General features: G+C 51.6%; 2 protein-coding genes across 2 annotated transcripts in view; both read right to left on the bottom strand.

Moving 5' to 3' along the window:
- Positions 1-1,980: 1,980 nt before the first annotated feature.
- SCNN1B (sodium channel epithelial 1 subunit beta) lies at positions 1,981-13,820 on the bottom strand. The gene is made up of 13 exons (XM_042828280.1): positions 13,782-13,820; positions 10,014-10,332; positions 8,918-9,233; positions 8,446-8,639; positions 7,535-7,638; positions 6,949-7,112; positions 6,571-6,678; positions 4,726-4,843; positions 4,341-4,416; positions 4,098-4,155; positions 3,721-3,782; positions 2,570-2,645; positions 1,981-2,488 (listed from the first exon to the last, which is right to left on the bottom strand). Exons 2-13 carry the CDS (start codon positions 10,322-10,324, stop codon positions 2,072-2,074), a joined length of 2,004 nt encoding a protein of 667 aa, XP_042684214.1. The 5' UTR covers positions 10,325-10,332; positions 13,782-13,820; the 3' UTR covers positions 1,981-2,071.
- A 4,413-nt stretch (positions 13,821-18,233) lies between these two features.
- Positions 18,234-27,153, bottom strand: part of SCNN1G (sodium channel epithelial 1 subunit gamma) — a 119,265-nt gene continuing 110,345 nt past the window's right edge. The window contains exons 2-12 of the mRNA XM_042828171.1: positions 27,061-27,148; positions 26,440-26,633; positions 25,408-25,511; positions 24,828-24,991; positions 22,075-22,173; positions 20,831-20,948; positions 20,636-20,714; positions 20,485-20,542; positions 20,185-20,246; positions 19,930-20,005; positions 18,234-19,715 (exon numbers count right to left, since the gene is read on the bottom strand). Of these exons, the coding sequence (XP_042684105.1) occupies positions 19,326-19,715; positions 19,930-20,005; positions 20,185-20,246; positions 20,485-20,542; positions 20,636-20,714; positions 20,831-20,948; positions 22,075-22,173; positions 24,828-24,991; positions 25,408-25,511; positions 26,440-26,633; positions 27,061-27,148 (1,432 nt within the window). The 3' untranslated portion in view covers positions 18,234-19,325. The remainder of the gene's footprint in view (positions 19,716-19,929; positions 20,006-20,184; positions 20,247-20,484; positions 20,543-20,635; positions 20,715-20,830; positions 20,949-22,074; positions 22,174-24,827; positions 24,992-25,407; positions 25,512-26,439; positions 26,634-27,060; positions 27,149-27,153) is intronic.

Below are 27,153 nucleotides of genomic sequence, written 5' to 3'. Positions count from 1 at the left end.
CCTGGGCAGGCACCCAGCTGGGGCCAAAGGTGCCTGGAGCTGAAGGTACTGGGGCTGGGACCAGTGCTGCCTTGTGCTCTCACTGCAGCAGCAGCAGCTCATGCTGGAGCCATGTAAGTTCCCAGTGTGTCCAGAGCATCTCAGCCTGAAACTTTAAACACTGAGTCTTAGAAAATTTAAGGCTGTGAATATTCCAGTGCGGTGTTATCTTGCAGCTGTACCTGCAGCAGCCCTAGACCAGGAATGCACTTGCAATTAAGGGATTGGCTTTTTCAAGGAACTTTGAACGCCGAATTTCCTTGCAGAGAAGATACATCAGTGATAGTGCAGCTTAAGCAAAGGAGCCATTGTCTCCAGTAGGTGAACAGTAGGAAGCAACAGCGCTCATAATTGCAGATATAAACAGCATTTCTTATTGTCCTAATTGTTCTTTATATGCCTGCACCCTTCAGGTCCTCACATTCTATGCCTGTAACACTGCTGTGGGTAATCTGAAGGCGTTTTCCTGTGAGGAGGGTGACGTGCAGCACCTGCTTGCTGATCACACAAAGCCTGGACTGGAGACCCATCACTTCTTTGGTCCTTTAGAAGCCAAGGGAACTTGAGTCGTGAATACAATTTACTGTTTGAACACTCAGGGACTTCGTGCTCCAGGCAATTAGTCAAGGTAAATCTGTCCCTCTGTATCTTTCTTTGTTTGTTGATATGCGCAGAAAAGGAAATGTAAGCATAAAGGCTGTGGGCAGCAGTAACTGGTTCCAGCCCATGTGAATGTGGCAACCTGGAACAGGCTCCTGCTTTAAGAACAGTTTGTGATGAGAGGCTGCTGGGATTTCAAGACCTTTGCTTTTCTGACCCGTGCTTCCACCTGTGTGCATGCAGACTGGGACCCTCCGCCTGTCAGAAACATAGGGAACAGGCAGTGCAAATGGCTCTGCGAGAAGCAGTTGTGCCCAGGCCAGCATTTCACCCCACTTGTTTCTGTATGCAGTTGTCACAGTTTGGTGTTTAGCGTGCATGAGATGAGGTGCTTTGTGCTATGGACGTGTCCAGACGTGGGAGCACCGTGGGATGTGGTTGGTGGCAGCCGGGCTCACTGCCTCTCTGTGGGCAGCACCGAGACCTGTGGGCAGGGAGGTGCTGGGACCCATGGCCGCTGTGCTGGGAACCATGCCCAGGACATCATGTTCTTGGGCCTATGATTTAACCACACGATCATGTTTCCTCTTGAAGTTATGCACAGGTACTTCAATAACGCAGATCATTGGGGGGTGGTGGTGGTGGTGGTGGTGGGCATGGAGGCCCCAGGGAATGTGTGGTGTGAACCCAACCAAGCATGGGAACCAATGTTCCTGGATCAGCCCCTTGCCCACGAGCTGCTGCTCAGCACCTGCTGCCAACAGGAACCACTCCAATGGAGACTTTTTAATGAATTTGTTTGTTTATTGCTGAAAATGGCACTGTGAATGGCTTGGCACTTCCTTCCCGCACCTGAAGCTTTATCGCATCTGGAGTATTTATCTCTGACACACATTAACTGGCATGCCCACCTGCAGGCAGCATTAACAGCTCCCGCGTAGCAAACCCAGACTACAAACAGAGCGTGCGAGGCCTCCGAGCAGCAGAGGGATGTTCTTTCCACTCTGTTTACATTAGTGTCACTTAGACGTGGAAATACCATGACCTCAAGCCAAAAGCAGCTTAGATCCTGTGGTTCAGCCCTCAGTGCAGACCCCTTGGAGCACTGGGCACTCTGTCCCCAGCCAGTGGGCTGTAGTAATAGCTGCCTGCCCCATGCCTGCCTGCAACTGCCTACCAGCACTGCCTCCTTGGCCCCAGGTGCTCCCAGGAGCTCAGCACCCACTGAGCCAGAGCTGTGCACAACCGTGTTGTGTTGTAGAGAAGTAACAACCCACTGCTGTGTACCAGCACCGACTCAAACCAGCTCTGTGTGCTAAAGCCAGAGCACGATGCTGACTGAGATTTACTGAGGGATTTATTAGATAGAGTTTTTAGGGGAGGGGAGGAGGCGAGGGCTGCCGGCTCCCTGATTTGGGTGGAGCTCTGGTGGTCACTCAGCCCAAACCGAGGCATCCTCATGGTGCTTGGCTGCAGGACGTTGCTCCTCGCTCTCGTTGTCGCTGTCTGTGCCTGGGTTGCGAGGTGGCTGCACACGCAGTGAATCGTAGTTGGGTGGGGGGGTGCCAGGCTCAGGGGGCAGCGCCTCTCCCTGCGTCGCAGCACTGGCCTCCTCATGCTGGAAGCCCAGGTTGGTGTGAGCCTCCACCAGCTCCGACACAGTTGGTGGCACGTCTGGGTACCGTGCCCGCGCACGTTTCTGCTTCAGGCCTTTGCACCAGCTGATGATGTTGATTATGGTGATCCACAGCGAGTCGATGATGATTTCCCCAAACTCAATGAGGCACAGCACGGAGCCCCCCATCCAGAACCCGAACTGACCTCCTAGGCTCGACAGCAGCCACACGATCTGCAGATAGGAGCAGGGAGGTGATGTCATTGAGGCCAAGTTCGTGGCATAGCACCACAGCAGCACCGCACAGACACTCACCGTGGTGGCAGCTGACTCCGAGATCGTCCGGTAGTTGTACTCCTGGAAGTAGATGTTCAGCTTGATGACGCCGTTCCTGTAACACAAAAAGCAGGAGTTCCGAGCAAACCTGCCCTGCAGGTGTTCCACGTGTGCATCTTGTCTGCACGTGGGGATGAGCTGCTCCGAGCCATGCTGTAACTGCTTGCAATGCAAACTTCTGCCTGGTGCAGGGAAAGGTTAAGTGCTCGCAGCCATATGCTGGGGGAGATACGGTTCTGCTCCTGAGCAAGCAACACCATGTGCAACAAGAGCCTCCTGTGGAGACTGTCTGCTTGGGTTCTCCCCACCTGCTTCAGTCAGCACAGAGCCCTTGCTCAGTTCCTGCTGTTCATGCTCTGAGGGCATCAAGGAGCTGATGGCCTGAGTCCCAGGTAATCACTGCTCAGTGTCTGCCCTGCACTCAGCGGGTCACAGCGCACACAGCTTGTGGGAGCCTGGGTGGTGCAGGTGGGTGTTTGCTCACCGTGCACAAGTTGATCATCTCTTTGTTTCACTGTTTTGCTTTCAAGGCCTGGCATGAGGGCAGGACTGGGTTAGGGCTTTGTACCACCCCAGAAGGCTGTGTTGCAATGTGTGGGTTAACACGAGGCCTCCACAAGAACTGGCTTGTCAGGCAGGCTAAGCAGTGAGTGCTGTAGGAGCTGTTTGTGCTCCCACATCTGGCCATTCCTTGTCTCCCCATAATTCAGGGCTTGGGTTATCAGTGAATAGCTCATCGGCTCCCTTGGCTGCAGTGCAGCCCCGTCCTGCTGCTGTTGGCAGAGCATACATGGGTATAAAGGGCCGAATGCAGTCATCCAGGAGCTGAACCCCAGCAGCTCAGCGCTTCAGACTGCTGCAGGCAACCATTTGGGTATGCGTGGTTAATGTTCCTTTGGCTTAACTGCACATTTGGGTCTGTGTCTGACCCAGCTTGCTCCAAGGGGGAGCAGAGCATGTGAATGAAGCGCAGCTGAGGATCGCTTTATGTATCTTCCAGGCAAGCGCGTGCCGCAGCTTGTTCTCCCGTCTGCGTTAGCGCGTGTGCTCTGGCTGGAGGCCAAGGCTCATGTAAATCTAATGTTAACAGGCGCAGTAGAGAAGATAAAGTGGTTGTTCCTTTCGCTTACCTGTCCAGAGTCACATTTGTTGACATATCTCTTTCATAAGACAAAATATGGAAAATCCAGTCCTAGGAAAACAGAACTCGTTCAGAACCGAGCACTTGCCAGGGCAGGAGCTCAGCGAAGGAGGAAACCTGTCCTAAATAGTCCTGTTCTAACACAGCTCTGTTGCATTACAGCACGAGGAAGGGTTGCGCAAGGCGGTGCCACCGTAGCGTTTCACCCCTGGTGCCAGGCTCTGTTTGCTGGCTGAACATGAACATGTGTAATTGAGTGCCGAGGCGCAAGCTACCTGAACATTAGCTCTAAAAATACAGAGTGATTCACACGGTTACCAACAGGTGGTTATTAATGGCTGCTCCAAAACAAGAAATTGGAGTTACCTCGGAAGCCTCAGAGGGCCAATCTGCCATGGAGATGGTCATCTTGTACTGTGTGTCACTGGAAAGAGGAAAGCAGAATGTGAGTACCGGGCTTCCCCTGTTGGGAGTCACTGGGACTTCAGTGCCATTCAGACAGCAGCCCCACGTGGGTTTCTGCAATTGTAAAGAGGTGAGGATTGATGGGAGATGAAATGCAGGATTCCCTCCACCGTTACAGCTGCCAGAAGTGGTTTAAGCACTTACTTGCATGTTTCCTTACAAGAGTCAATGCAAATTTGTCTGTGTCTTATACTCGATCTCAGTGATGAATAGCAATACGCTGTTTGGTGAAAACAAAAAGTCAAAGCATCGGTTTAGATAAGAACCCACTTACTGGATTACATTAATTTCCCATAAGCAGTATTTCAATATGAGCATGCTGCACAAGTTTGCTTTCTTCCCTCTAAGAGAAACTCGCACAAAGCAGCAGCCAACCAAGTGCCCTCCTGCAGGCAGCACTGAGCCGAGGGCCTGAGCAGAGCAAGGACTGCAGTGCCAGCAAAAGCAGTTCAGCTGCAGGACTTGGAGTCCCTCCCTCCTCACACCCGTGCCCTGGGAGCTGTATGGTTGGTTTTGTTCGTGTTCTTACCCCAACCAGGGTTATCTTCGTTATTGCAGTAAGTTACCCCTTCTGGTAAAGGAAACATGTAGTGACCACAGCCACAGATTTCTGTCATGTGGTTCTGGAAACAGGAGCGTAGGCAAGCCTGGAAAAAGGGAGGAGAGAGCTGCTTACAAGGGGGATGTACTTTCCTGTGTTGCTTTGAGAACTGCCCTGATCCAGGCATGCTCCTTGCTGTGGTTCTCCTGCACAGAGCAGAATGCTCTGGGGCTGTGTGTGGTCAGAAGCCAGCACTGCTGTGGGGCTGGGCTGCAGCCCCTCACAGGCAGTGCTGCAACTGCAGTCGGTTATCCAGTGGGAGCTGCACTGGCAAGATGAGGTGGGTGAATTTGCCAGCCTGTTTGTAGTTGCTCTGCAATTACACTTTTCTTTATGGTGCAGTTTTACTACTCTGGATTTTAGACCATGTCGTAGTGGCAAGTCAAATGGAGGTAATTCACCTTGCGGGCATAGAAGAAGCTAAATGCCTAATTCTGGGCACAGAAGAAACTAGTTATTGTAGGGTTCCATGGCAGCAATACAGAGCTTCCAAAATGGAATAAAAATGCCCTATTTTATCCATAGACAGACCTGTTGTCTCCAGGCTTCCTATCACATGCTGACAAAGGGCTGGTTTTCACTTTAAAGCCAAGGCTTTAGAAATATTTTGACATAAAGAGCAGGTTTTAGAAATCTGAATGATCTCATCTGGGCATCTGCTTCTCTCCTTGAAGGGAGCACAGCTGCAGCTATGCCAGGACGCCATCCAGGGCTGCAGTGCCGTCAGCTCAGCGAGGCATGACGTTAATCAGCAGAGATCCACGTGGGATTTCTCGTGAAACAATGCACAAAGCAATAACAAAGTCTATGAGAAGATAATTGAATTTTAGAGCTTTGGCCAGGCAGAGCGCGTGGAGTGCCTGCGTGATAAGAAATGCACGTGGGTTGGTATGAGAAAGGTTTTGCTAAGGAGTCTGTGAAGGGACATGAATGATGTGGGCACAGGAGCACAGTGAGCATTTAGCAACTTCTAAGTAATAATGCAATCATTTCAAGTATTTGCTTAAATGTTACACGAGCGTCTTAGAAGGAAAGGTGAAGTGGTCCAATTGTTGAAATTATATAAAGGCAGAAATATATATATAAAAAAACCTTACTAACCAAAGCCCTTCAACCCATCTGAGATGTATCCCTCAGCCATCTGTAGATAACCCCAAAATGCTTTTGATGTTTTCCTTATTGCGGGGTCTCACCCCTCAGAACTGCTTCTCCCTTATGTTATAGCCAGTTACAGATTAACCAGTGCTCCATGTTTGCACTATGCTTTTATTAGGGATTCAAGGTTTACAAACACTCCAACTTTCTCATCCCAATTTTAAAGTGAAGAAAAGACAAAGCTCTGCCTTCACATCCCGCACAAAACAAGTGGCCTTCTCAGTGTGAGAAAGGACTTAATTCTCCTGAGAAGAGAACGATTAAGAGGAGCAGGAAGCAATCCCTGTGGCATTCATCCCAGTGGGGATAAACCCTTTTCCTTGCTCCGTGAGCTGCATCACAGTGAGAATGGTGGTTGTCTGCCAAAGCAGCGGTGCTAACCTCTTGATGTAAGTTTTAGTAATTGTGTTATTAGGTTTTCATCCTGCAACACAGCATTATTTCCACCGGATTGTTTCCAAACCTGGGGCTACTGCATGTTCAGACTCGAGTTCTGAATTACCGTGCTTCCTTTTGTGTCATTGCTGAGGCTGTGGGAACCTGGAATGCCTGGCACAAGTTCGAACTGCTTTGAGGATTTTCCCTAAAAGCCCTGTTTGATTCACAGTCACGTTTTACCTGTATGGAATAGGAAGTATTGTATTCGCTGTAGAGGTTCTTTACTGGGACGTCAGACCCGTTCATGGTGCAGTCGCTGTAGGGATAGCCCATCCGCTCCAGCTCATCCTGGAGGAAAACCCAAACAGCAAAGCTCTGAGCTATGCCCACACACGCAGGAGGAGCTACGCCTTCCGGGGCTGCTGTAAGGCTTTGATAAAGCACTTTGCCAGGACAGTTACATAAAAGTCTCCATAAACCGTTCCAGCCCACACCTAGTGTGTGCCTTGACTCTTTTGGTTTGAGCCAGTTCAGCCAAGACTTAAAACAAACTTGGTTGCTGTCCCATCAGATAACATTATTCTCAGACAATCTGCTCTAGAGGAATGCCACACATACCACTAACACACCGATGGAGGTTTCTGTCCCAGCCATCGCGTAGATGCCCTGATCCTTAAGGAATGGGAAGCTCTTCTGTTGGTGCAGCATCAGCCGTGCCCCGGCGGCAGACGACAGGTAGGGGATATAGTCCTGCTGGCTGATATCCAGAATTAACTTCAGCCCTGTGACAGGAGGCAAAATATTCAGAACGGGAAACTGGTGCCTTTAGTTAAAAAAACAAAAACGACGAGCATCTTTTCCTCTCAGAAATCTCATTTCTTGAGGGGAGAACCCAAGTCTGTCTGTCACATCACCTTTGGCAAATGCACAGAATGCAAGTGTCCCATTGAATGTTCAGCCATTCCCTCATGCTTTGGCTAGCCAAACGATACACTTCTGCTAGCTGCAGTCACACCAATTGTCTCTATGCTGTCAATTTCCCTGTTGGGGGCTTATCCCCTCTGGAAAAAGTTACTCCCTGCTATAGGGTTCTAGAGAAACAGACATCATAGATCTGTCACAGAAATTGCCACGGAGAGACAGAACAGTTCCCAGCACTTCTGTTCCTTTAACTCCTCCTGCTTCAGTGCAAGCTCTCTCTTACCAAACTCGGCTCCCGGGTTGGAAGAATTCAAAGCCTCTTTGTCCATGCCCCAGTTAAAGATGTAGCAGTTACCGTGGTCTGGGTGATAGATTTGGGTGAAATTCCTGGAAGAATCATATGCATCAAACTGTGACTCAGGGAGAACTAAAGGGTTATAAAATGCTGCATCTGGTGAGGCTGGATTTGGGCAGCTAGGTCTGGGATTTGCTTTAAATTGCTTCATTTGTTCAACACTTGCATAGAAATTTCAGCTGACTTAATTTCAATCAATCTGCTGTTGAAAAGAAGAAAAGCCAGGTACTGGCATGAGCTGAAGCACAGCTGGTGAAGATAACGATTTGTCGTAATGGAAAAGAATACTCTGTCATGCACATGAGACCAAAAAATACTGGCTTGCTCTGAGCTCTGGTAACAGGCTTCGGCTGGTGTTACACCTCACTCTTTGACAATAGCTCTCTGTTGTCTTCTGTGCAGAGGTGGCATTGCTGGCAGGGCTCCGTGCAGCCTGGGCTGCTGCTGTGCACCCATGTTTATCAAAACTGTGTGTAAATTTGGCACTCCCAAGAAACAGAGATGGATAAAATGCATCTCTCAGAGCCTCGTGTAAAAAGAGAGAGTAAAACCGAGGTCTGTGCTGACCCAGTGCCTAGCAGCTGATTATTGCTAAATACCTCAGGAAGCCCTCATGCGTGCTAGTAAGTCACAAGCCAAACAGCCCACCCAAAACTAAAACTCAGGCCATGCTATCCCCTAATATTGTTTCAGCCAGGATCACGTCCGAGAACTGCCATTAGATTTAAGGAGCAGAGGAGATCTTTCCATTAACCGATACATAAAAAGGCTGTTGTGCCTTTGGAGTCCTACACCATCCCCGTTTGCCAGGAAGAGCGGGATGCTCAGCGTTCACCTACTTGTAGTTGCAAGGTTCGGCCCCGTAGAGACACGCCAGGATCATGTCTTCTGCCTGGTAGCCCATCCTAATCCTTTCCTGCAGCGGCACTTTGGACAGGATGCTGGTGGACTGCAGGATGTACCACTCGGTCACCGCCTGCGCTGCGCTGGTGAAGTTCCTGTAGGTGCAGTTGTTGGAGCCCTGGTGGCTGCACTGGAGACACACACGGTCAGGTCTCCCCGTTCCCCCCAGGGCACACCCTGCTCCGTGCCACCCCATCCACTGTCCTCATGAGAGCAAAAAGCACGGCCAGGGAAGCTGTGGAAGCAGCGATCTCAGCTGGGTGTGCTCAGCAGGCACTTCCCTGGGACATTTCTCTGTTGGACAGGTGCTCCATTGGCCCCAGCAGTTACCAACACATGCTTACAGTGATCATCACATAGGGGCTTAGAAATACTTTCAGCTACATGCTTTCAGCAGCACGCCCTTACCAGCTTCACCGCCAGCTTGTACTTCTTCTCTTCCGACGTCGCGTTGGTGGGGGCAGGAGGAGCAGCAGTTTGGTTCCCTGCGGCGCTTTGGTTGGTCTCAAAGATCTCCACGATGACTGGGTTGTCCTTGTCCTGCTCATCAATGAGCACCAGTGGGATCTGGTTCCAGAGCTCCAAATCCAGCCCCTCAGTGGTGTTGCTGCCGTTCAGCGGCAGGGGCGAAATGGGGTCCCCATGTGTGGGCTGCAGGATCCTCTCTAGCGCCGCCTCGATGAGTTTGTCCAGCTCCTTCAGCAGGGGCTTCACCTCTGAGTACCTGCAGGGACACAGGGGGAGGGCGGGCAGTGCACAGCAGCCCCCTCACCAGGACTCCGTGCTGCAGATGTGCTGCACAGCAGCAGGATGCACCGATAGTCAGAGGCACTGGGACCCCATGCTGCCAACCTTGTTGTGCTCACGTGGAACTGCACAGCTGTATTGCAGTGATTTGCTATAGTTTACACAAAACACTAATTGCAAGGAGAAAGGAAAAACCAATGGATCCCTGTGTTTTGGTCACGAGCATCTCACCTTGCACGACTCTATTGTATGGGTAAAAATCTGAAGCGGCTCTACTGAAGATCTCCTTTGAAATCACAGCTGAATTATATTACTGTAGCTCATGGCAGATACCGCTGTTTAACTAGCTCTTAATAGCTGAGTGTGTGTGATAAGAGAGATGTTCATAGTGGGGAAAAAGAAAGGAATTGTGGGGAGAGATCACGAGACTGATTTGGATTGTGACAAGTTAGTTGAACTTCAAGTTTTCTCTGAGCCAGGGAAAGTTTACAAGGAGGCAATAACCATTATTAGATTAACTGATACGGTAATGAGAACAGACAAACCCGCGGGTACACAAACCCTTCCCTGGATCCGAGCCAATCGTTTTTATACTGTGCTCGTTTGTTTGCTTTTCAGTGCCACTCCGTGAGTCGAAGGACCATTTTCACCGATGCTCCTACTGTCATATCTGAGCCAGGAACAGACTCACAGATCTTCTGCCAGCAACACAACTGAGCGTGCTAATGTGGGGTGAGCTGGAGGAAGGACAGCTTACTTGAAGGGGTTGGCATTGCAGACTGTGACTGCTGGGAACTTCATGGTCTTAAAGCCGATAGAGAGCGATGAGGTGACGTCGTAAGAGAGGTAGGTGTTGATGAGGATTCCCCACTGCCAGAAGACCAAGGAGGCGAAGAGCAGCGTTAGGAAGAACCACATGACTTTCTTCTTTGGCCCCTCCTTGATGATGCGCTTGGGGCCGTGCGTGTTGGTGTTGTCGCAGTACCAGACCAGCAGCTCCTTGTAGGTGTAGCCAGGGCCCTTCTGGAGGCGGTGCAGGGCCCGGATGAAATATTTCTTCAGATTCATCCTGGTATCTGCAAGCGGGAAAATGAGGTCAGAGCAGCTGCTGGGAGACACAGGGCTTGCATCGCTGCATGCTGACATGGCTGTGGGTCACAGCCCTGGGGGATGTGGGGCAGCCCACGGGAGCTGCACACATGCTGCAGTGGAGCTGGGCTTGGTGTTCACAGAATCACAGAATCACAGAATTGTAGGGGTTGGAAGGGACCTCCAGAGATCATCGAGTCCAACCCCCCTGCCAAAGCAGGTTCCCTACAGTAGGTCGCACAGGTAGGCATCCAGGCAGGTCTTGAACATCTCCAGAGAAGGAGACTCCACCACCTCCCTGGGCAGCCTGTTCCAGTGCTCCGTCACCCTCACTGTAAAGAAGTTCTTGCGCACATTTGTGCGGAACTTCCTATGCTGCAGTTTCTGGCTGTTTCCCCTTGTCCTGTCTCCACTCACCACTGAAAACAGTCTGGCCTCGCCATTCTGCCCCCCACACCTTAGATATTTATAGACCTGGATCAGGTCCCCTCTCAGTCTCCTTTTCTCAAGGCTGAACAGACCCAGTTCACTCAGCCTTTCCTCGTAGGAGAGATGCTCCAGGCCCTTCACCATCTTCGTGGCCCTCCGCTGGACTCTTTCCAAGAGATCCTTGTCTTTTTTGTACTGGGGAACCCAGAACTGGACGCAGTACTCCAGATGAGGTCTTACAAGGGCAGAGTAGAGGGGGAGGATCACCTCCTTCGACCTGCTGGACACGCTCTTTTTAATGCACCTGGTGTTCAGCTCCCATGGGGCTCAATGGAGTTTTTCTTAAATGGATGAGAAAGTATTTAGGTGTACAAGAACAGCGGGGGGTGGGGGGAGAGGATTTAGAAAGGGCAGACTCTTTCCCAAGACCAAGAATGCTGCTCAGTGTGTGCTGCCCGCCAGAGGAAGAACAATAGATGTGTTTTTTTTTCCACCAAATTCCTTTGTCTTTAAGATAATATCGGTATGTTTCGACCGCTCACGTGAGGGATGCTGCATATTTTACATTCATATTGTGAGTAAATAGAACATTTTGTGCTATTTCTGAGGCGAGAATTTGTGTTACTAAATCTTAATATCCTGGGGCAGGATTTCAAAACAGTCGGCTACCTGGAGGATTCCTCAGCCTTCAGCTGTGGGAGAACAGAACCAGAGATAAATGTTGTGCCTATCACAGCATCCTGAGCTAATAAAGCACTATTTCCATTGAGGCATGAACCTGCGGCACGAGGTACAGAGCAAATGCTGCACTTTCGTATCTGAAAAAAGTCACTGCTGCCAGGCTTGAGCCTGCGTGCTCCTTTGTTCAGTTCTACAGGAGTCGTGCACACATTCAGTCTCCATCTTGAGTTAATTTCTGTTTAACTGCTAACTTTGAGAGTGCCGTTACTGGCTACTGACAGCAATGGGAAGGCAAAACAGCTTCACATGGAGTTTAATGAGGGTTTAAGGATCAGGAGCCTCCCAGCTTGCTTCATCTGCTCAGCAGCCATAAAAACACTGCACTGAAGAATGGCATTGTCACTTTTTAAAGTTACATTCATAGAATCATAAAATGGCTTGGGTTGCAAGGCACATCAGAGATCATCCATTTCCAACCCATAGGCAGGGTTGCCAACCCATAAAGCAGGCAGCAGCTGAGGCTGCCCAGTGCCCATCCATGGCCGTGGGCACCTGCAGGGATGGGGCACAAAAGTGCCACGGCCTGAGTGCCCTCTGAGTAAAAAAGCCCCTGCCATCTGATCTCAGGGGGCACTGCCACTGCCTTTACCTCCCTGTGGCCACAATCCCAGCACCATCCCAATGAAACTCCTCCACCTCTGATGTGAGATCAGGCTCCCACGTTACGAAATGACAGTGCTGGCTGTGCTTAGCTCGCTCTTGGCTCTTTCCAGGGCATTCCCATTTACAGGAAATAAAGACATCAGCAAAACTCAGCACGCTGCTGGAAACTGTAGGGTGATACCGGGGCTGTAAAATCACCCCAGCAGCGCCCAGCCCTGATACTGCAATTACTGCACACTTTCTCTGCTGAGGCATACTGCAGTCACCGTTCTCTGCTCACACGCCGTGTTCTCCAGGGCTGGAGGAGCAGCAGCAGGCAGCAGGAAGATGGCCGTGTCCTCCTGGGGAGGGCAGTGATGCTCTCCAATGATGCTTTTGCAGCTTATGGATAAGGTTTCTAACCCATTTTAAGTTCACAGGATGGCAGTTAGCAGGAAAGTGGAATGGCACCATGTCACTGCCCATGGAGCCCCCAAGCCCAGGGCACAGCATGCCCAGTGGGGTTGGTTTTGCCCTGCTCTGGCCCTGCAACAATGCAGCAACTACCAGCTCCCGCCTGCTATGTGCCTCTCAACCTTTGCTGAATGTGCGTGGTGCCGAGGAGCAGCTCCAGGCAGAGGTACAAAGCACCACCTGGCTCCCTGCAGTGGATTCAGTGCCCCATCCATCCCACCTCTCCCCGTCCCTCCACTTTCCACAGCATCACTGTCTCCAGGGGCGGTGAGAAGCCTCACTCCTCGCACGGCAGCACAGTCACATTGCTGAGAGTCATCTCCGCAGCTTGGGCACCGAGCAATGTGGATCTCACGGTGCGGAGGGGCAGAGCCCCCGGCAGCTTCCCACAGGCCCGGAACGGGAGCGTCCCCAAAGGCAGCGGACAGAGGAACACCCAGAGAGCTGCGGTCTACTTCCATCCCTCTTATCGTGGAGATTAAGGTATGAAAGCCGAGTGTAAACAGAGGGTAAATCAGAACGGCTGCACCCAGCAGCACAGCGCATCCAAAGCGCCGCTGGCACCCGGAGCTGCGCTGCTGTCAGAGAGTGTCGGGGCCGGTGACCGAGTCAGCCCGGGAGCTCACCCTGAGGAGCTCCGTGCCTGAGTGAGCGTTTCCCATCCCACAAAAAAATGTCAACAAAGAACTACGCTTAAATATTATTTTCTCTCTCTATGAGCAACGCTACACCTGCCGGGATGGTAACCCACGGCCTTAGCTGTGAGAGGCAGAACAGCACTGCGTAAAGGTTACAGTTCGGGAGGTTCACAGACGCCCGGAACTCCGCACCGCTCGGCTCTGAACACCGGCAGAACGCTCTTGGCCTTTCCTACTCCCTCCGATCACCCCCAAGCAATTTCTCACGAACGCTTTAGCAGCCGGCGTTGGGGACGGGCGGCCCCGCACAACTCTCCTCGCCCGGCTCCGCACGGCTCTGCCCGGCTCCGCGCGCTGCGGGGCAGCCACGCAGGAACAGCCCCCCCCCACACCCCCCTGCTCCCACCGGGGCTCCTCCGAGCCGCCGCCGCCTCCCCCGCACCCCGCGCCCGTCAGACGCCGTCAGAAGCCGCGGGACGGAGCTCGGAGCGTGGCAAAGGAGCGGACGGGATGACGATACGCGGCGCGCAGCCGGCCCGGCGCTTCCCATCCCCGCCGCCCCCTGCCCGTACCTGCTCCGCCGCGCTGCGCCCCGATGCCGCCGGGCCCCGCGGCGCTCCGCCCCTCCTCCCGCCCCCCGCCCCGCACGGCATCCGGAGCCGCCCAGCGCCGCCGCCCGCGCTCCTCCCGGGGCTGCTCCCCGCGTCCCGGCCCCGCGCCTCCCCCGCTGCAGGCACCTCCCGCCGCGTGTTTCCCGACGGGAAAGCGACGGAGCCCCATTGGAAGGAGGCCCGCACCGGGGCCTGTTGGGCTGCGCTGTTAGCGCAGAGCCGTGCCCACCGGAGCTGCCGGGAGCTTTGGCACCGCGCGGGCGGTTCCGAACGGCTCGATATTTGTTGTCAAAAATCGGTTATGGCTGTATTTTTTTTTTTCCCCTCCCACTATATTTTTTTTTTTTCCCGGAGGCCCTTTGGCAGCTGTGTTCAGCAGCAGGACGCTGCTGGGCGCGCTTTTCTGCGGGTGTTTTGTACACCGCCGCCTTCACGTGCGAACCATGGGGAGTGTTGATGCTGAAACAGAAGGCAGCGGCGGGGCACGGCGGTGGCCGTCTCCTGTCGGGACGAGCGACCTCCGCCTCGGTGGCACGACAGCAAAGCCGCGCTGCCGCGGTGTGGGGATAACGGCCAGAGCATCCCGAGCAGGGACCGGGAGCGAGGGACCCTTAGAACCATAAATCGCATCTCACCGTTGTAAAACACGGTTGCTCCTTGCTAGGAAAAGTAACCATAGCTCTGTGTTCGATCAGAACTTGGTCAGACCTTCCCAAATGTCCCCCCGCTTGCTGTTTGGGAACAAAAGGGATTTTTATTTCTAAATTGCACAAGAACACCTCCTGCCGTGAGGTCAGACGTGGAATGCAGGATCGTATTTAAGCAGTGTTTTCAGGTGAAGCCAGAACGAACAGGTTTGGTAGTGAACACCAGCATTCACCTGGCCTATAACATCCATCTTGTCAAAATAATCGCCCTTCTATTGCAGCTGATCTCCCCACAAAACAACATCTGCTAGCAGCACTGGCAGCCCTTATGCTGAGCACAGAGCAGGCTGTGTTTGTTCCATGGTTTGAACACAGTCAGCAGTGGAGGTGACCTTGAGTTTTGCTCAGCCTGCTGTCGTGTCTCCCGCTTGCTTCCCAAGAAAGTTTACTTCATAAGCAGAAACCTGCTGCTAAAAACACAGCTGGGAGGCAGGCAGCAGTGCCCCCACGCCATGGCATTGTGCTCCTGCTCTGTGTGGCAGGGCGTGATGCACTGCTGGTGGCTGCTAAACACAGCTGGGAAATGGGATCCGGGGACAATCCGTGCTGGAAGCATCAGCTGGCCTTGGCTGTGTCTGGGAAGGTGAAAATGTTGGAATGATAATGGTGTAAAGAAGATTGCAAAGGGTCTGGGGTGGCTTCTAGGTTGAGGTAGGAATAAAGAAGTGCAGAGCTGCTCTCACCAGAGCTTGAATTGGAGCATCTGGAATGGTTCCACATGAAAGGGAACCCCCCCAAGGTGAGACCCATCTCAGCCACGGACAAGGCACAAAAGTCTGTAACTGCCTCCATCATCCACGTCATGCTATGCTGCTCCTGGCTGAGCACTGCCCTGCATAGGGGGTGGTGCAACTCCACAGGGTTCCCTGGTTCTACTGTGCCCATTGTGCCCATTGTGCCACCTCTGGGGCCATTGGATGGGGTCACAGCGCTGCACCCCGGGTACACTAACCTCCCACTGTGACCTCTGGCAAGGGGATGGGAAAGCAACCAGGGAATGCTGCAGGTGCTGTGGTTTGTTACTGCGCATTCGTTTGAGTGGCCCCAGGCTGCACACACCCCCCAGCTTGGCACAGCGCCGCCGGTGCTCGGCACAGGGGCTGCTTGGGGGCAGCAGACAGGAGCTGCGGGTTGCTGTGCAACACTGCTCAATTCTGCATTGGTCACTTCCAGCCATGTGCCAATGGGACCAGGAAGGCAGCACTGCCCGCACTGCCCTCACCCTCGTGTCCCTCGCTGACCCGCAGAAATGGCATCCCCTGTTCCTATACATGGTGCAAAGAGGCTAATTCGGCACTTTAATTGCTTGTTTTATCAGGTGCCCTTTCAGAAACAACGCCATTACTAAACAAAATAAGACAGCGAGTAATTTAGTTTCAGCCCGTAAAGTTGCAGTCAAAAGATACTGAGCATCCAACCTGCCGAGCTGTTACACGGGCAATCACTGCGTATAAAACCTTTTAACTAATCTCTGTTTGCGTTACAAAGATCAGGCAGTAAAATGGAGCCTGGTGAGGTTTACAGCCGGATCGCTGCCCGCGGGGCTGGCCGGCTGTCCCAGTACACCGTGCTGTGCTGCACCGAGGGGCAGGAGGGTGGCAATGGTGGGGGAGGTGCTGTGATGGGGCAGAGAGGTGATGGGGAGATAGGGCGAGGGGTTGATAAGGTGATGGGGCACTGGGGTCACTGCCAGGGTTGTGGTGTGGTTTCCGTGCACACCCTTTCCATGCACAACCCCTGGTTTGGGGAGTTCCAACCATGCTGTTTGATTCAGAACGTGAGAGGGGGCAAACCTTATTTCAGCTGCAGACTGATCGGTGAATGAACCTCAACCCACGGCTGCACACATCTTTGTGCCTTAAAACTCAGACAAGGATTTGTCAAGGGTGGCAATGTGATGTGGAATTAGATGCACTGATTTGCTTTTTCTGCCATAAAACTTCAGCAGAAAAATTAACTTGGTCGCGACTGCGCGGCGCAGCTGAGGTACAGCCCATAATACTATGCTATAGAGGGGGAGTGCTGCGGAGGGCCCCAGGGCACTGCTTTATGATCCCTTCCCATGCTCTGGGGACAACATGTAAAATATTTTGTGACCAATGAACTTTTATAACGAGAAGGAGACCGAGGGATGATTGCTCGCCTCAATTATCTCAAGGAACTCGTTGTACCTTTCAGGATTGGTTATGTAAACTTGGGTGAGAAGGTCTTAAAATATAACAGAGGAAGAACTGTAGCAATATTGCCCTATGAAAACACTGTGATTCATGGTGACTCCAAGCGGCAGCGGGCTTTAGCCGTGCTTCACAGCGATTGCATCTTCCGCTGGGACCGCAGCGTGCTCTTAGTTTCAGGTGAGTTAATGAGTGAATGAGGACATTTTTCCATCTCTGGGAGTATACCTGGGGAAAAGAACGAGGACAAAGACGCAGAGGAATGGTCATGTCTCGGGATGCTGCATGAGGCTGGGCTTCCACAGCCAGCTGGAAATCCTCAGGTCTGATTTGGGTTTCACGGATTGACTGGAGGGCGCCAACACACAGACCGTGGTGCAGGACAGGACAGAACGCCCGAACACACCATCCGTGGGCCCGGAGCAGGGCTGTTTTCACGTTTGCAGCTCCAGCTGTGTTGCAAGCAGGCTGGGAGCAGAGCGAGTCCCAGCTCAGCTCTGAGCTGAAGCATGATCTCAGCGTGAGCCAGGGGAAGCGCCGCATTAGCAAGGAACTCGCCGCGCTGCATTCCGTGGTGCTCCGCGCGGCACAGCGCAGTGCCGGCCAGCAACCGTGCCCATGCCGTGGTGCCCGGAGCGCCGGGTGGGACAGAGCATGCCCCATGCCCGTGCCCTACATCCGCATCCGTGTCCTGTATCTATGTCCCATGTCCCGTGTCTGTGTCCCATGTCTGCTGTCCCTTGCTCACGTTTGTGCCCCTCATCTCCTGTCTCAAGTCCTGTGTCAGTGTCCGTGTCCACATCCATGTCTCCCATCCCGTGTCTCTCGTCCCATATCCATGTCCAAATCCATGTCCCCTATCCCATGTCTGGTGTCCCATATCCCCTGTCCAATATCCATGTTCGTATCCATATCCCTTGCCCATTGCTGTGGTCCAGCTGCCCTGGCCGGGTGCCCTCACTCTGTGCTCTCTGTGCTGTGTGTAGCATCCCTGTTCTTAACCAGGAGGTGCTCAGGGCTCAGTCGCAGTGCCCTGCAGGCGGTGGGGTAACGGGGCTGTGCTCCGTATGGGTCAAAGTACCACACTGTGGCTGTTATCTGCTCTGGCACCATTTCATTACACTTTTCTGGGTCAGGATGAGTAAGTTCATGTCCTGAAAAAATTAAAGGTGAATAAGAAAGGCAATGCACACCTGTTCCTGCTGTGTCACAGGTGGGGGCTGAGCCCGAAGGCCTTTCCCATAGGCACGTGCCAGAGATGCCTTTCCCCAGCCCCGGCCATTTACATTAATGAGGCATTCAACCCTCAAACCTGTTTGTGGCCCACCGCATGAAAGGGGACTCTCAGGTACCATCCACCCTGTCGATGCTACACAGCCACGTTGGTGGCACCACAAGGAGTGCAGAAGACCCTTGGATGTAAGGAAGAAGCTGTTCACACTGAGGGCAGTGAGACAGCAGCACAGCGTGGTCAGGGCAGAGCTGCCCCTGCTCCCTGCATGAAACACAACCTCAAAAAAAAGTAGGAAGCATTTATTCAAAAATATATCTTTATTTTTTTTAGTTTATCAGCTATTTAAATAATCCAGTTAAAATATATTTTATTGCACATGAAAGAACCATTCTGGACTCTCCCTTTCCTATATAAAATAAGTTCATCTAGAGAGAAAAAGCAAGAGAGGGACTCCTGTACACACACATGCATGCACACTTGCACATTCACTACTCAATACCACGGCAGCCAACAGCTGCAGGCAGTGAGGATGGGCTGCAGCAGACACTGCAGGAGCAGGAGTCAGGCAGGAGCCCACAGGAAGGCAGCTACAGGCCAGGGAGGAGAAGCTGCAGCCCATCGCTGTGCCCCGAGCAGGGCACACACAGAGCCCAGGCAGTGCCAGCAGCTGCTCTAAGGCTGTGTGTAACGAGTGCCTCAAACCATGTTAGCTGGAAGAAGCTTGCGGGATACCCCATTCATTACTGCAATCTGAATTTGATTTCATGCCCTTTTCGGGTGATTATTTTGGGGAGACTGAGGTCCTCCGACTCAAGCTATGAGTAATTTGCTCTGCACGCACATCTGTGACCGTCCTGAGTTTTCCTCCCAGAATAACACCTTTGGAATCAGGATCCTAATCAAAATCCACCTCGAGAACCTTCCTCCTATCCACCCTGTGCTCTTTCCAAACCTTTGTCTTTCCCCTTCCTGCATTCCTGAAAGCCTGGGGTTTTTCCCCCAAGTAAAGCCACACAGCAGAGAGCAATTAGTGTTGATAGTCAGTGTGGCATCAATCTTCTACTATGGAGTAACTCCTGTCCACAAATGATGGGGTGCATGAAGCTGGTTGCTAAGGCAAGTCCTCCTGGCTCAGTGCTGCATCCTGCTCCAACCACCTCCTGCAGTAATTAACTGGGGAATTGGTGCTGTTTGAAGTTCCTAATGTCTCTAAGCCCTCGGCTTTTGTGTCTGAGCTTTGCTCAGAGAGGCTCTGACCGCAAGTTCCATCCCTGAATAAGGGTCTGACCCAACAGCCCTTCAGTGCTCGCTGGGTGTGCACCTCTCATCCTGACACAGGGCAGGGGCATCCACCTCCAACCCTGGCACCTGAACGAGGGGTGAAGGGGCATCAGTGCTGCTCAGCCTCCAGCGTGTCGGGGAGCTGCTCCGTGAAGGCGGTCTCCAACCGCAAAGTGCTGTAGTTTGGGGGGGGAGTCCTGGGCGGGTGGCCCTCCTGCGGCATCGGCAGGCGCAGGGCGGTGTTGAAGGTGGGCAGGTCCTCATCGATGCAGGCCGGGTTGTCGTGGCCCTGCTGCTCCACGTCCCCCACCTCGGGGGGTTTGCCCGACCCGTCCCTTTTCCGGTGGTTCCACCACTTCTTTGCTTTCTGCCATTGGCGCCGCATGACAATGGAGAACGAGTCGATGAAGAAGACCTCGATGATCTCGATGACGCAGACAACTGAGCAGCTCATCCACAGGCCCAGCTGCCCGCCAAAGTTGGACAGAAGGATGACGATCTGGGGGACAGGAGAGCACAGAGTCAGAGGGCACCTGCTGCAGGGATGCTGTGCTGTGCCCAGGGCTTGCAGTCAGCCCCCCCCGCCTGCCACACTGCTCAGGGCAGCCTGGAAAGCTGGGCAGGGCAGGGCAGGGACTGCCCCCCCCCCATGGCCAGCTGACAGCCCCCTGCCTGCAGGAGGAAGGTGGCACAGCCCTCGTGCTCCCACTCACCGTGTTGGCAGGGTTCTCTGAGATGAAGCGTTCATTCAGGTCTTTGTAGAACACCATGAGGTTCACAAGGTCCGTTCTGAGAGGGGGTTTGGTAAAACAATAACATGAAACATACTGAAAAGCTATGCCAATAACCAGTTGGACCAGTAGGGCTGGGCCGCTCTAAGGGAGCTTTTTCCCCAATTGCCATCATTAAGGCTGCTGAGATTGTATCTGAGCTTGAGGTGCAAGCTAGAAACAGAAATGGCAACTTACTTGTTCAGCTTCTTGTTGTTTTTCTGTCCTTTGTCCCAGGAGAGTACTCGAAGCATCCAGTCCTGGAAACAAACACAGAAAATAGTGCTACGGCTGTATGCACTTGTGCAGAGATTCACTAGAAAAGCTCCACACCTCCTGGGACCAGGTTGGACTCCAGAAACAGATGTCTGTGATGAGTCAGCTGTCCCACGGGCACATGAGCCAAACTCCAGCTTAACAGCTGACATACACCCCGGACCCCACCTTGGGGTCTGTTAGCAAACTGAGCTGTCACGACTGTGCAGAACAGGAACTGACCTCAGATGCAATGGAGGGCCACTGGGCAATGCTGGTGGTGAGCGCCCACTCCTTGAAGCTGCAGGGGAAGGCAGACAGTGAGTGGTGAGCCTGCGCCCACGCACCTCCGCACCTCCTGCCTCCGGCAGGACTCACTGCAGGCAGGACTCACCTGCAAGCATCCTTACAGATCTGCTGGCAGCCCAGCTGCTCCTTCACAAACTTCTCGTGCAATCTGTAGTAGCAGTACACTGCAAGAAAGGAACGTGATGGGTATGTGAAAAGCTGAAAAGAAAAGCAATGATCTTTTGCTGAAATGGGGCTAACAGGGTGCAGGTGGCCCCTGTGGCCATCACCTGGCACTTACTCCAGTTGGGGTTCTTCTTGTAGTTGCAGTACTCCGCCCCATTGGGCAGCGGCTGTGCATACTGGGCACAGCCACAGGACTCTACCATGGCTTTCTGGAAGCAAGAGTGTAGGCAAATCTGGGAAGAAAAAACATAAACTGTGCCTCAGAAATAGAGACTGCTGCCCTGTGCTTGTATAGCGCTGCCCCCAGCTCCCAAAAACTTGCCCCGCTCCTGACAGCAGCAACAGAATGGGAACCTCTGCCTCTGCCAGCAGTGAGCACAAGCAGAGCAGGAGCCCTGTAGGTTGTGATGTAGTGCAAAAAAAGGAATGTAATCATTGTAAGGGGAGATGCTCCCTTCCCTCACAGCCCTGCAGTTCTTCCCATGGCCAGGGAGGTTTTCAAAGGCACCCAGTCTGTGGAATCACAGTGTGGTGGGTGAGTGACTTGCTTGTGAGAAATGTTCATGACTCTGATTTGTGTTGATGCAAATTTGGAAATAAAAAATTGGAAGGGTTAAAAGAGAACTGGAGGCAGTGTTCAGTGCTGAACTGCTTCATGAGTTGGAGTAAGCATGATCTGAGCTTTGCTTCTAAAACTCTGGGTGATATCTTTTTTACCCAATCCCAGCTCACTTGAGCCTTGACTTCTGGTGAAGAACTGTTATTAAAAACCTAGATAATGTCTGCGTGATCCTGCCTGGCAATGCAGCACAGTGGATTTCAGGTATAGTACACATAAAACAAAAACCCAGCCTACACACAGGGTTTGCAGAAGGCAGCAGCTAATACAGTTATCATTGTTCAGTTGTTCTGACACTATCCAAGAAGACCCAATTACAGAAACCATGCAAAATTAGTGGAAACTTACTCTGCAAACAAACATTCTGCTATCTGGATACTGATTAGATGGTATCTGTTATTCTTGGAGTCCTAAAGGTCACAATTTCTGGCTTCAAGGGTTACTAAGCTGCAACATTTACTTGGCCAATATTTTCCAGTCTCACATTGCTTGAAAATTGCCTAATGAGCTCATGTTCTCTCTTTATCTAACAAGGTGCCTAAGGGAACTTCAAACATCAACCACTTAGGAATAAAACTTGGATTCAAAAAAGTGCTGAGGCATTTTACATTGGTGATTAAAAGCAGTGACCCTGTGCATGTACTGTTAACAATCTCAGATCTGAACCACAGAATACTGTTGAGCTTTTCATGAAGGTAGTTTTCAAGCAATTGATAAAAACAAATGCAATAGAGATTTACCTGGAGGGAGTAGCTCTTGTTATAGAGATTTTCTACTGGTATATCAGCACCAGTCTCTGTGCAATCACTGTAGGGTTTGCTCAGCTTGCGGGACCGTGTCTGAGAACAGGAAAAGAACAATCTCAAGTTCTGGGCATCACAGAATGCACAGCATTTAGCAGCAGTTCATTGGAATTCTAAGACCTGAAGTGATGGGAAAGGTTGGAACAGCATATTTACTTTCTGTCATCTCAAATGATTATAAAAGGGTTTCTGATTTGTAATGCTCATATCCGAAAAGTGCCCTAGCCGGGCTACCTGGTGTCTCTCTGCACCACCTCTGCAGAGGTGCTGTGGTGGCATCACTGCAACACTGCATGGCTTCTCTAGAAAATCCTCACACTGGGTTCCTCTCCCTGCAGGGTCCGAGGGACCATACACCACTCATCCTGGGGAGAAGGCCCCAGGGCTTCACAGCCCTGTGCTGCACTGAGCTGCTCCTGCTCTATGGGGAGCGGCACTTCAGGCTCCACCAGTGCTCAACAGCACCTCTCCAACATCACTCCAAGTGAAATGTTTGTGTCGCCCTCAGCACCGTTTCCATGAACTGCTCTGACCTTTCTTCTGTTGAATGCGCAGCTTTCCCTATTCTGCAGTCTCTGCCCAGAGAAAAGAGCTCAGCAGTGCCACGTGCTGTGCTCACGTGTGACTTGGATCCCTCACATTCAGCAGACCTGATCCAGGTAACACTGCTGCTTCCTGCAGCCCTTGCCTCCCCGAGCGCCATATTCCCTCTATCTTTCTGCTGACATTATCCACTTTATGGCAAAGAAAGTGGCCTGAAATGACAAGAAACAATGCATGCTTCAGAATCCATTCACCTGCCTTTGCAAACAGAGTTTGAATCAGTGGCTGAACCCTTAAAGGACCCGTTCTGTAGGAAGTGACAGATGCTGCCTACATCTGAGGCACTGACTGCAGACCGACGGGTTCCCGAGGCCACGCCTGGCACCAAGCATCACCCCTCTTTCTCACTGCAGGAATGCTAACTCTGCAAGCATGGACCTGGCAACAGAAAGCCCTGGCATGCCACTGCAAGTTGCTGCTTTTAGAAATATGCTCAAAACTCTCTTTGCAGGGATACAGAAATTTGGGACTTCAGTATTACAGACAACCTAATGCCTCTGGCAGATGATAGATTCTTCATACAGATTTTTCTTTTTGTCATGGCTTATACCCCTGCAAAAGCATACTTCATTCAGGTACTGAAATAATTTCCAAACTAAACATTTACCTGAAGTACTGAAACTCCTACCAAGCAATGCCTTGTTTGCATTCCTAACATCTTGGAATATTTTTAGAGGGAGGGCGGTCCTAGTACCCAGCAGAAATACATGAGCCATAGCCCAGACACTGATGTCTGCATTTGGTAAAAGGCCCTTGCCATGCTCAGGCCTACAGAGCAGTGTTGTGTGTGGCACATGGCTGCTGTGTCCTCCTTCACACCCTTGGATGTGGGGACGTGGCTGAGCCAGCATTTTGGCTGCAGCCTGCTGGGCCGACTCCCTGCAGCACTGCTTGGCTGCAGCCCTGCACTTGCCTCTCTGTTTCCCTGCAGCACCACACTCTCCAGGTGCAGGCTGCTGCTTTGGTCCAGACACCAAGTCCAGCTTCCATTTCAACCGATACTTTTAGGATGTAATCAGACCAAATCTTCACGCCAAATCTTTTGAACACAGCTACCACGATGTGTTCAGTCTTGTTTCTTATGCTGTGTGCAATAGCCCAAACGTACCGTGCCAGGGAACTTTCACAGCAAATACTGATGCTCCATCTGCAATGACTTTCTCCCATGCAATGTATGAGTTATAGCAGAAATACAGTTTGGTAAGAGTTTGCCTCCTTTCATTCTCATTTTGATGCCTCCTGTTTGCTTTCTGGTTTTCAGGCAGTGTTTATCCCTGCCGGTTCCACCAAGCAGTTGGTGCCCATTTTCCAGTCCTAACTATCTGCACATTTTAAAACCATCAGCTCTGTCCTTAATGCCTTTTCTAATGCATGGAGTATCTTGATCTGGCACACCCAGGGGCATACAAGAGCAGGCTGATCAGTTTGACCTATCAGTGATGAAAGGGCAGAGCTAAAAGGCTCCCCTAACAGCCCATCCAGATGAAAGGGGAATGCCTTGCTCTGCTGATGGCACTACTCTATGCGGGAAGGAGCCTCCTGGGTCAGGTGCCTGTCTGCACTGCGCTCACTGGGGAAACCTGTGAAATCTGGGCTGAAGGCAGAACCACTACCACCAAGGTTTACTTTGCAGCTGGGACAGCAAGAAACCAAACAAAACAAAACGTGCACCCTCCAGACTGCTGTGGTTTGGTCATCCCACAGATCTGGCCCTAACGCAGGCTGCCACCGCCCCGCTCAGCCTCTGCTGACCCTGCAGCCAAACTGGGTGTTTGGTTGCCCAGTGCTGTGGCTGTGAGCTCTGCAGTGAAAACAACAAAAACCCTGGAAAGCCAGAGATAGAGAAAAGGAAGGGCAAAGCAAATCCCTAGGAGCGGCAGCTTTATGAAGACCTGACCTTTGACCTGTGCTAAGGAGAACTTTGCTCAGAAAAGTACTATCAGGATTTTCCTGGGGGCACTTCAGCTGTACAGATGGGGTACCAGCTGCCTCCCCAGCTGTGGCTGTGTTTGAACACCGTCACAGCTCACATTTACATCTGTATCATGGAAATAGTGCCGTGCACCTTGAACCTTGAGGACACTCACAAAGTGCATCCCTATGGAGGTGGCCGCCGCTGTCTCAATTTCTGTGCCAATGTCCTCAATGAAGGGATATTCATCTTGGTCGTGGACAATGATCTTGGCTCCTGATGACGTCACCAGGAAAGGGTTGTAGTCTGCTTCGTCGATGTACAGAACAACCTGCAGCCCTGAAGGACAGAGAAGCAGGGGCTGCGTTACACCAGAGCTAGAGCCCACTTGTTCTGGGCAGCGGTGTGCTGTGCACTACGTGGCCCTAAATGCAGTTTAAGAACCAAGCGATGCCTCTGCTGTGCTAGGCAGCAAGTGGTGGCCCTGCACAGCCCTGAGTACAACAAACAGACGGCGTCTCCTCAGAAGGAGCAGAAATTACTTTAAGAAGTTATATAACTGGGAAGCAGTAATTTCAGATTGGAAAACATTAGTGATGCAATGATATTATCTTTGTATTCTCTGGCAACAGTTTGCACTAGTTCAAACAAGCACTTCCCCAATCAGGCTGCACATCTAGAGCCAACACATCAGTCACCCTCCAGCAGGATCCAGTTTGCCGAGCAGCACGCTGACAGCTCTGCCAGCTCCTTACCGTATTCACTGCCGCCCGTGGAGGTGCTCAGCACCTTCCCGTTCTCCCCACTGTTGAAGGTGTAGCAGTTGCCATGCAGGGGGTGATGGAAACGTGTGAAGTGCCTGAGAAATCAAACATTGTTACATTGCCCCCTCTGCAGTTTTAACTGTCTCTGGCAGAAACTCAGCAGGTTTGGATGTTGCTTTGGCAGAGACAGAGCAGGATAGGATTTTTCTTTTTTCTTAAAAATGCTTCCCCTTCCCTCCCCCCCCCCCCCCCTTCCTTAATATCTTGAAACTACACAGAAACATGACCTGGTTTAACAGCACCAGGAAATTAAAAGTTTTGGAGGCTTTCAGGGGGGAATGGTGGCTCAGAATTACTGTGCTAGCAGGAAAGGGGCAGTGGAGGGCAGAGTCCTTTTTCATCCAACAGCCTAGTGTCTATAGGGACACAGACCTTCACTTTGCAGGAAAGATGCCACAGCCACTGCCACGTCACACCCTTGTGATTCAAGCACATTCATGTTTCTCCTGAGAATCTCCCCTCCCACTCAAGCAAACGTTGTAATTCCAAGAAAATATTACATACTTGCGTGATCACAGACATAAGTAAAGTGCTTCCAGAAAAGATTCAGCAATGCCTGCTGAGTGCAGCCAGCTTTGCACAGTGGGAAAACTGCCAAAGCCACGTACAAGTGCAATTCTATCCTGACGGCTGCACCTGGGAGCTCTGCTGTTGTCCCCAGCATTGAGGGATGTTTTCACTGCTGCCAGGGCACACAGCAATTGCACTGCAGTAATTGTAAGCAGGTGGACCTGATTACGTCCAAAACAATTATGTCCAACTAATCCAGTTTTATCTGAAACGTGGACAGCAGAAACTAAGACAAATAAAACTAAAGACCGTAACTGAAGTTCCTTAATACGTGAAAGTTTGCTTTCATTTGGAAGTGGAAGTGGGTCTTGCTGGAATTCAGCAAACGCCAGACATTAAATTTCTCTGTACTATACACTTACACTTATGGACTTGGAAATAACTGGCACTGACCTTTTGTCACAAGATAGGCCATCAAAAAAACATGTCAGTAGAAGGTCATCAGCAGAATAACTCAATTCTTCTTTAGTCTCCAAGGGAATCTGTGCCATGATGTTCATGTAATGCAGCTTGTACCACTCTTGGATAGCATTAACACCAGAACTGAATGTATAAAGTGCACACTCACTGCTGTTGTTTGCATCGCACTGACAATTACAAAGGGGAAGAAGCATTTCAGATGGAAAGAAATGATGTGTTCTATCAAGTATGCCTGGTATCATTTCTTTCTCTCAGTAATAATCACGTGACATTACAGTGGCAGCAAGTGACAAAAGGACACCAAAGACCTTTCATCTGGGGCCGAATGGTTTGACCAAATGTTTCATGCCCATAGGAAGGGTAGTAGATGGCATTAGGTCTATGTTGGCTGTACTTCACTGTTGGCATTTCTATTCCAGAGAGCTGAAGGCGGGTATGCAGGCCACCACGGAGGCACAGCAGAATGGGTAAAAGATCAGTCGGAGCTTTAATCGCTGCCATTAAACAAGCAATACATCTGTCCAGTGGGATGCCTGCCCCAGCCCCTTTGCCACCCCACAAGGAACATGCTGGCCAGGGAAGGGTGGCACTCACCAATTGGAAGCCGATGATATCATTTGAATCTCCAGAGTTCACTATGGACGAGTCCCTGTGGAAGACGCTGCCCTCCACTTTCCTCTTCCTCCC

Source organism: Centrocercus urophasianus, unplaced genomic scaffold (assembly GCF_019232065.1).
Source record: "Centrocercus urophasianus isolate 14NV4802_14NV808 unplaced genomic scaffold, USGS_Curo_1.0 seq_29, whole genome shotgun sequence".
Taxonomy (NCBI): domain Eukaryota; kingdom Metazoa; phylum Chordata; class Aves; order Galliformes; family Phasianidae; genus Centrocercus; species Centrocercus urophasianus.
The sequence above is the reverse complement of the archived record's forward strand: the minus strand, read 5'-3'. Positions and strand labels throughout refer to the sequence as shown.